This window comes from Sceloporus occidentalis, unplaced genomic scaffold (genome assembly GCF_023333645.1).
Source record: "Sceloporus occidentalis isolate IW3139 unplaced genomic scaffold, rSceOcc1.0.p SCAF_7, whole genome shotgun sequence".
Classification (NCBI taxonomy): Eukaryota; Metazoa; Chordata; class Lepidosauria; order Squamata; family Phrynosomatidae; genus Sceloporus; species Sceloporus occidentalis.
Window position 1 is genome coordinate 71,318,655 of NW_028316987.1, and position 14,863 is coordinate 71,333,517.

Genomic DNA, 14,863 nt, shown 5'->3' on the forward strand with positions numbered 1-14,863 from the left:
GGAAATCCTAAGATAAGTGGCCAGCATGGTGTAGTGATTTGAACATTAGGCTATGACTGGAGAACAGGTTTCAAATACCTGCTCGGCCACGGAAACCTTTGGCACTTTCTTAGTTTCAGAGGATGGCAATGGCACATCCCCTCTGAAGAAATTTGCCAGAAAAACCTGTGATAGTTTCACCTTAGGGTCGCCATAAGTTGGAAAATGACTTGAAAGCACACAGCAACAAACTAACAAACATATTCTTACAGTTAGACCTAATGGTTAGTCCCAATTCAAGTAACACAGTACAGTTTATTCATGACAACCAAATACAGGTTACAGCCATCAAATTAAAAAAATAATTAAAACCTTTTAAAACTTCCACTGTCAGTTAGCTCTATAACAAGTAGAAATAGAGCCATTGATTCAATTGCTCTACTGTTGTTGGGACTGATAAATGAACACTTTAAACAAAGCTGATTCTAATGAAGCATCTATATTTATACATTTATACTTGCCCATGTTTTCCTGAATGAAATATGGCAATTGAAGTGATTTGCAAAAAACAAAACAAAACAAAACAAAAACAAAAAACCCACACTAGCTAAGATTTCTACAATTAAATTGGTCTGAAATTTATCTTGTAGCTTAAACCAAATAAATCTCAGCTCCTGTAGGCAACAGTGTAAGAAAGGATCAGTTCCAAAATAGTTACTGCTTGTATTGCATTGTGGTCTCAAACAGCTGACACAACCACATACCTTCTTAAAGTCTGGGCAAGAAGCCCTAGCAGCACAAGACAGAACACAATGTTTTCATTGCCGGAAAAACATTAAAAAGATATCAAATCAGAATTTTTGTGCCATTTTCATAGAAAGTCTAGTGTAACTTACAGAATAGCAGGTAATAATTCCTTATGACACTTTACACATAAAAGCAACTTAGAATTCAATGGCAATACAAAGCACATTAACACTACCTTCCTACATTCTGGCTTAATCCTGACCACAAAAGATGCCCAAATAAATAGATCTTACAAAACTTCTAAAATATACTTAGGCTTTGGCTTTGCTGGGTCTCCAGAGGACAATTATATGCTTTCCAGCAAAGGGAAATTATATGTGTTTTTCCAAGCCAGCACATTTTAAAACATTTCATAACTTTCTGTCTATAGATTTGTACATGAAACACTTAATTTTCATCTATCTGAAGTTTATGGGTCTAGTGACCTCCAGCGCTGCCTGTTTTGATTAACAATGTGTTAACTGGAATTTGAATACTGAAGGCCTACCATTATTTTATAGTGCAGAGGTGGATATTGTAGAAGCAAGTATTACTAGGAATTCTGAATGTCTCTTAACCATACCAAAACAGGGATGTTACCTGTGGTCAGGTAAATACCCTATAATAAACTCTAGAGCACTTAATTCTCACTGTAAGTGAAATAAGCAATGTCATGTTTACTTACAGATATTTGCAGTAATAACTAGAGATCTTATGTTTGCAATGCCAGTTTCAATATTATGTTTCAATCAGAGCTTGAATCATAGAGTTAGAAGAGACCACAAAGGCCATCCAGTCCAACCTCCTGCCATGCAGGAATACACAATCAAAGCACTCCTGATAGATGGTCATTCAGCCTCTGTTTATAAACCTCCAAAAAAGGAGACTTCACCATGTTTCAAGGTAATATGTTTCACTGTTGAACAGATCTTAATATCAGAAAATTCTTCCTTATGTTTATGTGGTACCTCTTTTCCTGTAGCTTGAATACAGTCTCTGGAGCAGCAGAAAACAATCTTGCTTCTTTTTCCATATGATTTCCCTTCAAATATTTAAGCATGGCTAGCATGTCACCCCTTAATTTTCTCTTTCCAGGCTAAACATACCCACCTCCCTAAGCTGTTTCTCACATGCTGTGGTTTCCAGACTTTTTACCATTTTGGTCACCCTCCTCTGGACATACTCCAGCTTGTCAGCATCTTTCTTGTATTATGGTGCCCAGAACTGGACACAATATTCCAGGTGATGTCTGACCAAAGCAGAACAGAATGATACTATTACTTTCCTCAGTGTAGACACTATATTCTTATTGATGCAGCCAAGAATTGTACTGGCTTTCTTTTTTGGATCACAGCTCCCAGATTCTCCCAGAATTAGTATGGCCATGCTAGTTGAGAAATTCTTGCAGTTGCAGTTCAAAAAAGTAACTCTTCCAGGCACTGATATCTATAGACTCAGAGCATAACTGAACAGGGATATTATTTGGCATCATCCTCTTAGAGGCACCATCCATGGGTGAACCCCATGAGGGATAGCTGGCAGAGAGAAGTGAGCAAAAGGGGAAAACAGATCAGAGATTGCAAAGCCATGTGGGACTATTGTATCTAAGTGAGGTATGCAGCTTGCTAATTTTATTCTTGATGTCTACAACAAAACAGTATGTCACAGATGGATTTATGCTTAAATTCAGGGTGCTCCCTCCAAGTCATCTCTCCTGCTTCATAACTGTAAAAAGTAAAAAGGTAAAGGCTTTCCCTTGACAAGATTGTCTAGTCATGACCAACTGTATAGAGTAGTGCTCATCTCCATTACTAAGCTGAAAAGCCAGCGTTGTCAAAGACAACTTTGATCATGTGGCCAGCATGACTGCACAGAAAGCTGTTACCCTCCCACCAAAGTGGTACCTATTTGGCACTTTCAAACTGCTAGGTTGGCAGACTCTGGGACTAGTGATGAGAGCTCACTCTGTCACGTGGTGCTTGGGCCTCAATCTGCTGACCTGTCGAAATTGAAATCGTCAGAGTCAGTGTCTTAAGTGCTGAGCCACTGAGTCCCTTTTCGTAGCTGTAAACATACAATTAATAATTTCCTTTCATGAAACCTCAAACCTGTAATCTGATTTAGACATCTCAATCAACCTTGGGCCCTTTTACACTACAGTTACAACACTACGATTCCACTTTAACTGCCATGGCTGCATCCTATGGAATCCTGGGATTTGTAGACTGGTGTAAACTACTAAACTGCAAAATCCCAGAATTGCACAGAATAGAATCATGGCAGTTAAAGTAGAACCATAGCACTGAATTGTGTAGTTCACAAGGCCTGATTATTAGTTCTAACAAGGATTGAAGACTCACATCTCTACGCAATAGAGGAAAGGCCAAAGAATGGGTCAGATTTTCCAGTAAAACTTGTAGTGGTGAGTGGATGGGGAGTTTAGGCTGAAATAACATTATAGTCTAGAACAGGTGAGAGGAATATACAGGCCAAATATAGCAATTACATCTATGTTCTGACCACTAAGTACAGAGGGAGGCAGAAGACTGACAGTTCTTGTGGAGATATGTAGAGGATTGACAAGGGTTGGTACATTCCAAAGGCAATTGGACTCTTGTTAGTCAACAAACTCCTAGCCAACACAGCTGCTGAGCACTGGTTGGCAAACACTTGTTTAACAAAAGAAACCAAAAGGCTTCCCTTTCTTAGTTTGAATGCCAACACAGAAAGCCACATTTTGCTAACAAACATTTAAGACTTTTTCCTAATGAGCATTTCACAATCCAGTTGCATTTAGATGGCAGCTTTTTATAGTGAAGCCAGAAATCTAAATATGTTTGTTTAAAATCTCAGAATAAAATACTCCAAATTATTTGGTGAAGGCAGTAAGAAATCTCTTCGGAGAAATTCAAATCCCATATGTATGGTATCACACACTAAATCAGCATACTTTTCTAGTGCATTTAGACTCTTGTTATTAACTGTGGAGGCATTCTAGGTCAAAAAGTCCAATAGGCACAGTGAAAGTGGCACATTTTAATTAGCTTCTAAATATTTCTGAATGGCTTTCCCTGTGTTCCTTAACAAGGCATTAGCTGGCATGAATCAGAAGAGCGGGATGAGAGAAAGAGAGAGAAAGGTCAGAAGCTCTATGGGCAGTGATCGCCTCTATACAGAGCACTCAGTCAGGAAAGAGAACAAAGAAGTGTAGAAATGTTCAGGATGTAATTCTCAGCATGACAGCATCTAAACATGACCAGATAGCAGAACTGAAAATCTCCTCTTCTTAAGGAGATAGCAATTAGCAAATATTTGTATTGTTTTGCACAAGACTAGGAACATTAGCAGTGCTTTTAGGCATTGATCTCTGGGTGGACACCTGAAAGTCGCAGCAAGGTGTTAGAGAGGAGAAAGTAGGACCCCATGAGTCCTCCTCTGCACCACCTGGGCCAGCCTGCTCCCTTCAGGTATAGCAGAAGGCACTAATCTCTGACTGCAGTTGAAAGAAGCTTTAGCTGCCACCACAGCTGGGTTTTTATTTATTTTATTTTATTTAGAGTATTTATACCCCGCTCTTCAGCCAAAATGAGAGTGAGCACCATTGCTTCTGACAGTAAAATGTTTTCATCTACCCATAACTATATTGTTACACCATTTCTTGACTACAAAATTAGATTTAAGGGTGAGTCCAATGGGTTTGGTTCACTTTGGATGAGGAAACAATGGAGACTAAAGATATCTTTATAACTTTTGCTTTATTCAGAGGCAAACAGACACTTCTAGAAGGCAGGGGACATGCACAAAAAGCAGTTGGTCAGCTATCTTGGTGCCATCCCCGCCCAGTTAAACAAACTCCATTTTAAGACACACCCAGCACCCAGGTTCTCAGCTTTCCAATGTCCCAGGGTTGTTTCTGGTATCTGTCTACCCTTTTTCTCAGCTGACATTCTCCATGTTCTGATGGGTATCTCATTTAAAAATATACAGGGAGATTCCTAAGTATCAGAAGACAAATTTCTAGCCATTAGCTGCCACTGACTGTCCAACAACCAGTGACTTTGGGTTGGTCAGAAGACATGCCTGTTTCTACCACAGAAGACAAGAGCTCCTATAGATTTATGGAAGAAAGCCATCAAACAGGTTATAGTACACCACCCCCCCCCCCCCGACACTTAATGCCCTTTCCTTAGCAATGGGATGAACCACAACAGGGAACAGTTCCTTTTTTGGATTACAATTCCCAGATCCTAGTGTGGCCAGTAATGGTGTTAGATGGGGTATTGTGGAGGTGTTGTTTTAACAAGGAACTTTTTCAAGTTGTGGGATTAAACTATGCCTGAGGCAGTAAACTGCTTTGTCTCCAGTTTTGGTCCCTTTACCTTGTTAAAGTTAATGTATCCCTTTGATAAGGATTTCACTTGAACTAATATAATAATAATAGAAACATGACCACTATAGAATCCAAAGGGAAAGAAAGAGAATAACAAGATAGATACTCTGGAGCTATAGGCTGGAAAGGGTTTTCCTTGCCAGATCTTTACAAGCAAAACAGCCCCTTTAAAAATATGAATCTGTAACTAATTTTACTCCTATCAGTTTTTACTCTGGTGTAACACTTGGAGTCTAGAATTTCATGTTACAGCATCAAAACGTCTGAAAGTCTGATATCAGAATAAATAATGCAAGCCAGACAACATTTGCATACTTTGCAACAAAACTGTACAGCATATTCTTGAATGTAACATGTACAAGATTTGTTTGAACAGCGCAAGGAGCTGAATGCAGACATACTGGGTATAACAAAACATGAAACTATGGAGAGGCTAGGAAATGTCCATGGAGAATTATTTAATTTCATGTATCCTGGATATACCACCTTCATTTCTATTCTTCTATTTCATTCTATTTGTCTGTTAAGTATATCTATACAACATTCCAAGCATACATAGTGCTTTTATAGTCCTGAACCGCAATTTTACAGTGCACATTTGGCTGAGATTTGATGTTCTTTCCAAGGGTGCTTATAATGACCACCCAGTGATCATTATGAACAAGCTTTTTTTTTAAAATCTAGACTTTTTTATGTGGAGTCCCACAACTCTATGAACTGCATGGCTTGAGACATCTAGTATTTCACGATTGGGGACAGTTCACATTTTAAAAAATATGAGAGGGAAGGAATTTACCCCTGACTACCAATTATATTTTATAATTCTGTACATCCAAATCTTATACTTTTAGATTTTAAAAAATGGTAGCTATTCTTGCCCCACCTCTATTTAATCTGTATTTGAATGATGCACTGTTTGCCTCCTCAGAAACTGAGGGATATGCTCCAAAATATGGGGCTAGGAACATCCGTGTTTTGGTCTATGATGGTGACATGGTTATTTTTTCGTGTCCTAGGCCTCAGTGTAAACAATTATTAAAGCATTTCCCCCTCTACTATAGTGGTAACACTCATTGATGCCAACTTGTTTAATGTCACCTTTTCCTGATCTGACAAAGTCTACTCTAAGCATTTGTTTTCAAATAGAAACCCAGCAATGCTACAAATGGTGGCAAAATTTCTATCAACTGCAATGGGACTGAAGACAAATTGCTGCGTGCTGGTGGTGGTTCCTAAAGTAAACTGTATTGATAACTCTTACTATCCCATTGCTACACTTTTATAAATGCTTGATTTTGTTCTGGTGTGTATACAGTGCTATGCTAAAATGGAGCTGCTTTGTTATTCTTCAGTTTATCTCCCAGAGAACTGAATTCAACGAAGTGGTAGATGTACAATAAGTGAGTGATTTTCATAATGCCACCAATGCTTGTATTTTTATAATGCCACCATTTCTGATCTGTAATTATTCTGTTTGGAGATGTTGAAAAACAATAACTTTTCTTTAAAAGATACTCTCAAGGAAACTTTTCCTATTTTTTGAAAAGCTAAAAGTAGTAATAGTTCCCTGAGCCCAAAATCATAATTCATATTGACATGCGTATTATAACTTTGCATATTATAACTTTGTTGAATAAATATACTTCATAGCTAGGCAGCACAAGCATGTTTAAAATAAATATGCCTGCTGGCTAGACATTAATTTGGTCAAAGCACCACTTAAAATATGGAAGTCTTTAAATCACTAAATATACTCACATTATGCCAGTAATAAACCATGTGATACCAGTAATATTTTCGACTACATTAATTTATCTCTTGTACAAATGTTTAAGAGTATACACAAAAGGCATGATCTATAGGAACTGAAAAGTGGTTTTCTGTTTTTTTTAAAAAATCGGACTAAAATGAATGGAAATTTAGACTTTAATTTAGTATTCTACTTTCTGGGGAAAATAATGTTGCCCATGATGATAGCAAGACAACATTACCTGCATTCTTCTCCTCAAAACTCTAACATCTTACAATCATATGGCAAGCTATGATTTTGGAGCTTCTTGGATGATGCCCCAAATATATTCCAACTACTCTGTGAGTCACCATGGCATAATCTAACAGAACAGCACTAAATCCAGCAATTCCGTTAATCTATATGCATTCTTCCTTTGGAGCACAGGATAATTGGATGAACAAAAACAATATAGATTTGGATCATTTGCTGAGGTCAAATAGAACACATATCACAACTAAAATATAAAGTGTAAACATTTATTTAGCATCATGATCAAATAGTATATATAGGGCAATATATAATTGACAGGGTTTGCTTCCACAAAAGATACTGATGACCTCTTAGGCTAATTTAAAAGGAGATAAAAATACCAGGTGTTGTAGGCTATATTTCAGAGAAAGGAACTGGCAATACCTCTGAGTATTCCTTGTCTTAAAACAACAACAACCCTATGACATTCATGGAGTTGCCATAGTTTAACTGGCAACTTAAAGGTACATACAGACACACAGCAAAGTTATAGGTGATAAACTCATCAATTGGTGACTATATGTGCCATGCCTATCAGTGCCAGTGGCTAGAGAGCACCATACATTTTATATGTATGTCCTGCTTATAGGCTTCACAAAGGGTTCTGCTTCACTAGTGTGTGATGTAGACTAGGAAGACATGTGTTCCAAACTAGCAGACTCTGGACTATTCTAGTGTTCACAGACACTATTAGCCATTTTGGGTACAAAATAAAAATATTTTTATACCCTAGTGTTTTGATGACTGGGGGGAAATGGAGGAGTACAGGGCTCCACAAGAAACAATGTACCCACCCCAATCTATGGTAGTTTCCCATATTTAAGGAGTGGTACAGGTTAAACTAAGATAAAAGGGAGCATGGGTGGTGCTTTTACACTTGAAAAGAACAAGACTGTGCCTCTTCCCATCTCATGTACAGATTGACCTAGAGTTCCGAGATTGAAAACCAGAGATGGCTCCTGTACCTTCAATGGTTATGTAGAAGAGGAAATTTCGGCAGGTGTTGCTTGGCACAGAACTAGGCAGCAAGCACCACCTGCTGAAATTCCCTCTTCTAAATAACTATTAAAGGTACAGGAGCTGTCTCTGCTTTTTGCTCTGATAATTGGGTAACATCCATCACCACAGTTTTAGTGAGCACACTGCAGGCTATGTGGTGAACAGTGCTGTCCTCCAACAGTTTGCTGCTGCTTTATTGCATCTACCACCTGAATTGACTGCCTCACTTTCCCTAATAGTAGCACTATTGAAAGTGAGTCAATAGTGTGGTATAGTACTGTTATGGTTCTTCTGTAGACAACCTAAAAGAAGAACAAGAAAGAGAGGTGGTGTCCAGTAAAGGTGAGGAAATCTCTGTTGGGAGAGACACTTGTATTACTACTTCAACATAGCTATTTGCATTTCTTTTTAACTTAGTATAAACAATCCCTGACAAAATCAGGGGGTCTAGCTCATGATTCATCTCTGATTCATCAAGGGATCAAGAAACAATACTATATGTCTGTTTCCTCTAGTAGGCAGAACTAGTTGTTCTACAGAGACATGACACCTCATGAATGACAAAAGACTGCAGAATTGGTTGGCTGAAACACTGGAGTTTCTTGTTCATTTATCTTTGAGTTAAAAGGTTTTTAGGAGCAATCCCTGAACCTTTGTAGGCATAGAGGAGGTGGGTTAGGGACTGTGCTGAGTATTCTGAATTATAATAATGCTAAAGGTTGCCTAAAAGTGTTTGCCTATTCTTTTTGTACTTTTTCTTGCCTTAAATCAGCTTCTCTGCATTTCAGATAAATACTGCTACGCCTATACTGACTGTACAATTGATCAACTGCAGGATGAACAATTGTAAGGAGCATTGCCAGCAGAAACTTCAAAAGAACTTCTGCCCATGACACACCAGGCTGTTGAGTTGGCAAACCTCCACTCCCATGGTCAGATCGGAGAGGACATAAAAGCACTATCATTTTTCAAGAGTTTATGGTTGCTGTTTTGGGCATCTGGCAGTAAACCAACTCTGTGGAATAATGTGCCTCATTCTCAAGTAGTACTGTAAAAATTCTTATCTGATCATTTGGTATATCATCTGAGACTGGTTGAGAACAGCAGGCTATCACCTGTGGCAGAGCACCCCAAAACAGATGGAGACATGACTTAGCAGCCATTTTGAGTAACATGTGTTTCTGCTATGGGAACACATGCAACAAAAAACCAGAAAGAATCAGAATTATCTTTTACTGTGGTATCTTTGAACCTCTTTGGATGAGCAATGAATATTAAGGATCAAACGTTCTACTTTCCAGCCTAAAGGTAAATCATCTTTCTACTGTAGGCATCAAAGGGAAAAACCAGCTATGTACTAGACTTCCCTGCCCCTCCAAGTTTATCCCAATACTTTTTGAATGATGTTATTAGTTCTGCTGTTGATTGGGGAGAAACACCCCCCTTAAAATACCTTAAAATGCAGACAGTTACATTTCTTTATCTGAAGATCCAATTTGAGAAGTCTTATAATTGCTTAACATCTGAAAGAATATCAAAACTTGAATATTATTGCATATTTACTTTCATGGTGCTTATCTTAATTTCACAGCACTTGGCTTGCACACATTTCCTCATATCATTTTTAGGTGAGGGATTTTTCATATATAGTCCTCACATGTCCTCTCTCCAGCTCAAGAGATAATGTAATAGGGATGTTCAAAAATATATAATTTTTGGTCTACATTGTAAACCAAATTAGCTGAATCACATTCCCAGACTTACCCTTCAAGTTATGAATGTCTGTGATGTTTGTGATATAGTGCAGAGCACAAAAACTACACTGAAATGCATGAATATTGCATTATTTTAGGCTAAAGCATGTTCAAAAAAGTATCTAATTAAATATTTTTATATAAAATTAAAACCATTTGCAGATTTGATTGAAAAAGGGATGCAGCAGGCTTAGGAATGAATGAAAAGACAAATACCACAAGTGCCCTTTCCTTATATCTACAGTTCAAAAGACCCCCCCAACTCCATTCCAGCTGTTCATGGGAGTCCCCTTTACTGACCATGATCAGCAGCCATGCTGATTGAGGGATCCTTGGAGTTTTAATCCAAAAAAGTAACTTTTCCAAGATCTACTATGATAGCAATGGGGAGATGGAGGCAAGGGCAGTGGGGGGGAAGGCATGTGATTTTCATTTTAGGACGGTAGCAGCTGCTGTGGTTTTTCTGTTGAAAATTGCCCCTTCCCAGCCCAATGTAGCAATTTTTTTGGGGGGGGGGCGGGGAGACACTGAGTAGACAAAATTGGAGGCTTGGGGACTATATGAAGCCCATAGGCTGCACATTGCCACCCCAGAGGGATACAGACACAGTAACAAAGAAAACAGCACTGCTGTTTTTCCCCTTGAGGTGAGATGTGTTAAAAGAAATGCAACTGGAGGGAAATTTACCACATGGGTCATTCCAAGTTGACGACTTCACACATGAAATGAGGTGGTGAAATTGCCAACTGCAGATATCTTCACCTCCCAAATTCAGTTTGAAAGTTGTGCTTAATCCCTACAGACATTAGAGTTGTTTTCGTGCTAACACACATTAGGAACTACATCACTAGCTTCTCTTAAGTTATTTCAATGTCCGAACATCTCAGAGCTTTACATTCCAACAACTACAACAAAACATCTCAGACACTGTAACTTCTCATAAGAGATGTATACCCTTTTTGAAATAAGGAACATAGTTTGGGAACATACCCTTCTCCCACAAATTTACAGGCCGAATTAGAGATCAATAAGCTGTGATGTATTCTGTTGTGTTATTCAGGGCACACCTAGGGGAAAACATGAGTTAAAGCCCCTTTTAGTAAATCATAGAATGAAAGTTGCTCTTTAGTATAGGAGGTAATAGCCTAAAGTTATGATGAAGTGTGACTGAAAAAGAAAAATCTTCATACTTGAGCCACAGACACTTATGTTCAGTGTATTGGGATGCTACCAAAAATGTGTTTAAAATAACAATTAAAGTACCTTTAAAAAAAAGGCATGGTTTCTTGAACAATATTTTTTTTCCAGAGTAAAGGATTAGAATATAGAATTCATACCAATTTGGCAAGGTGCTGGTCTTTCAAATACCCCAGACAGCTTCCATTGTGTCTGCATCATGGATACAGCTGATTTAAAGCAAACTGGCTCAGCTCAGGAACAAACTTTTATGCATCTGCCACAAAAAGCTTATAAAAGCTAGGCAGGATGAGCAAGACAAGCTATTATAACATAAAGATTGCAAACCAGAAAGTACGGAGCAGGAAGAGTTAACAAATATTTTATCCCATCTCCTCTCTCCACAAACAGAAGCAGGAAATGAGGCAACTATTTTAGTCTAACTGTATTTTATTTGAATAAACCATAGAAACGTAGTGCTGTAAATTAGAGTCTGTCTTTTTGGAGTAATCTTATCATTTGAGAAAGGACTACACCTGGGGCAAATGGTCACAGATAGTCGTAGACGTTCTGCCTCCATATGGGAGAACTGGCATGGGTGGTCCTAGCCCTACCATTAGACCGAGTGAAATGACTGCTTAAACAGCAACAGGTACTGCCCTCCACTGGTGGGTATTCCTCCAGAACCTCCTGGACTTTCACCTCCATTGGAGGTCAAAGTTGTATATAGAGATGAGGAGAGGGAGCTAAAATCCCTGAGGCCCAGATCTCTGGAGGGCCCGGGCCATGGGTCTGGACTGTGTGTGAAAAAGCAAACCATCAATTATAAAATAAATGTTGGTATCTCAACAGACGATAGGTGGATATAATATCTGTCGCTAAATCTAAGTATATCCAGTTCTTCTATAAGCACCAACATTTGTTAATATGAATAAGGCACCAAACACAATCTGATCTTAGAAGCTAAGCAGGGTCAGCTCTGGTTAGCATGTGGATGGAAGGCTGCTAAGAAATGTTGTAGACTATTCTTCAGATGAAGGAACAGGCAAAACCACATCTGAATATTCCTTGCCCAAGAAAATCTTATGAAACCCAGGGAGGTGACTTGAAGGCATGCATGTACACACATACAGAGAGCAAGAGTACAGCATGCAACCTGAAACCAGAAGCAGTAGGCACACTCCCATCACCAATGTTGGCATCATATACACAGCCGGTCCAGTTGGCTTTATGGTATGTGGGATGGTGAACTTCAGGCAGCAAAATGTCTTGGGATGAGTTGGATAATCATGTTGCTAAAGACAATTACTGGAGCTTCCCAATCTCCATTAGTATAAAATGACTTATATTTAGATAAGCCCTTTCACTTCTGAGAGCAACCAAGCACTGTTATAAATTGAAACACATCAATTTACCAAACGTTAGGATCATTTAAAAATTCTCTCATACAAATATTCTTTAAATAGTATTCAGAGGATGAACCTGCAGGAGAAACACAGGAAACACTTTATCTCAGATCTCTCAGCTATAAATAATCTTACATAGCAGCAATCAAGATGACCAAAATAATGCTCATTTTTGCATCAGCGTATTATTTATTTTCGGTGCTACTCACTGCTATGCTTCCTTCAGGGAGTTTTGCTGGCTGAACTTTGTATGGCATCTTCTTCACTTCATATGACACATTGACTGAAAGAGAATAGTGGCCATTTTTCCTCTGAAAAATAAAATACAGACAAGGAGTATTCCAAACAATGTTTTAATTACCATATATACTTGACTATAAGTTGACCTTATGTATAAATCGAGGGCAGGTTTTGGGGTCAGAATTATAGATTTTGATATGACCCATGGATAAGTCAAAGTTAAAATTTAGGAGCCTGTAACAATTGATATAAAGAATGAAGCCAATAAAAATGATGCTAAAGAATTTACAAAATTTCAACAGGCATTTCTGTTTGTGCTCACACTAAGGGCTACATGGATGAGAGAATAGAGAGGGGCTCAGTGCTTCCAGGACAGATTACATTCTTGTCTTTCACCATTTTTAAAAATGGTTCTTTAAAAAAATGTTGGTTCAAAAGTACAGTACTCACATTGACTCATGGATAAGTTGACTCAGGTTTTTTGGGTCAATTTTTTTGACTAAAAATTTTAGACTTATACATGAGTATATAAAGTAGTCTCCTTGGGTTAAGGAGCCTGATCTAGGGCCCGATATATACGGTTAGGCAGAGTTAGGTCACTGCCTCAAGCAGCAGATGCTGGGAGGGGAGAAGCAGTGGAAGCCTGCTAGCTGTTCCTTTTTCATTCACCATCTTCTCCATTTCGTTGGAGGGCACAGTTCATGACACACAGCATGTCATGTGCTCCTGAAGTAAGCTGGCTGCCCTCAAGTACAGTAGAGGAAAGTAGGACTGTGTCTTCAGGGGTCAAATAACATGGCTTCCTCCTGCCATCCCAGTGAGTAGTCCAGCGCAGGGCCCAATCCCTAATTATGGTATGAAGTGTCTGACAGTGTCCGGCTAGTTCAACATTGAACCTACTGTATACTCCCCTTACACCAATTTTAAAAAAACACATTTTGCTCTGGTTCTTCCAGAGCAATGGCAGGTGGCTGCCCAAAATGCATCCCACTGTGCCACCTGGCACATCTTTGAGGTCAGAATGAAGTGCCCAGTCATGCGATCACGGTTGAGTATCTCATTCTGACCTCAGAGTGAGTGATCTGCACCAGTGCCACCAGATGACACAGCAAGATGTGTATGCAAACAGCGACCCCGTGTTGTAATAGAGTGCCCAAGGAAATGGGGAGACCATAGGGGCAGCTTTGGGCCCAGAATACTCTGGGATGCTCTTTAAGTATTCTGGCCCGTAAGGACCTAGCCTATCAGCATCAGAATAAGTTTCAGCTGCCAGTACAGTCCGCTTCTCCTCATTTCACATGTAAGATGGTGAAGGCATCCAGAAGGTAACCAACTGTAGATATGCAGTTTTTCCACACAACACTTTCCATATGAAAATTTACTTTCAGATTCATTTCAAGTTGTTGGTCTTAACATGACCTGTGAAGGCTCTAATGACTGGCATGCAATCAAAGGTTTTTAATTCTGTTGCTCCTGGATGGTAGAATGGTCTTCACTTGCACATGGGATCAGTTTCCAGTCTCACAACTTTCAGGAAGGACATGAAGAAACAAGGCTTCAATCTAGCCTTTTAAATTGAGTGCTTATTATGATGATTGTCATGGCTTTTTTTAGTGTAAAGGCAGGAAAAAAACATGATAAAGGCTAAATTGATAGCCACCTAAATGTTCAGAATTAATATATTTAGAATGAGATCTCTGTCACATACCTTTATACTCCAGTGGACAGAAAGTGTTAGAGTCAGTTAAAAGTGACACAACAAAGAGGGAAGGTCTAGCAAGTATATTCCTCCTCATTCCTTATAGCAAGGGTGGTTTCGGTCACTTTTCTTTTGATCATACAAACAATTAATACTTCAATTAAAAATTATTTCCTATCCCAACAAAGTTCACCAATCTTTCTCTCTTTCATTATTCAAAGTTCACTATCTTTTAAAATTAGTACTAAGACTTTTTGGTGCTTCAACAGGCAAAAATTCTTCTAAAGGATCTAGAGGTGCATTTATATGCCAAAAAACCAATCTCATCCACAAGAACTCCTCTCGTCCATAACCCCACACCAGTGTCAGTATAGAGTGCAATCCACACACAGG

At 38.7% G+C, this 14,863-nt stretch overlaps 1 protein-coding gene across 1 annotated transcript in view; it reads right to left on the reverse strand.

Moving 5' to 3' along the window:
• ITGA8 (integrin subunit alpha 8) overlaps positions 1-14,863 on the reverse strand; it is a 148,561-nt gene that overhangs the window by 11,774 nt on the left and 121,924 nt on the right. Inside the window, exon 28 of the mRNA XM_089533306.1 lies at positions 12,741-12,842. Coding sequence (XP_089389432.1) covers positions 12,741-12,842 — 102 coding nt within the window. The remainder of the gene's footprint in view (positions 1-12,740; positions 12,843-14,863) is intronic.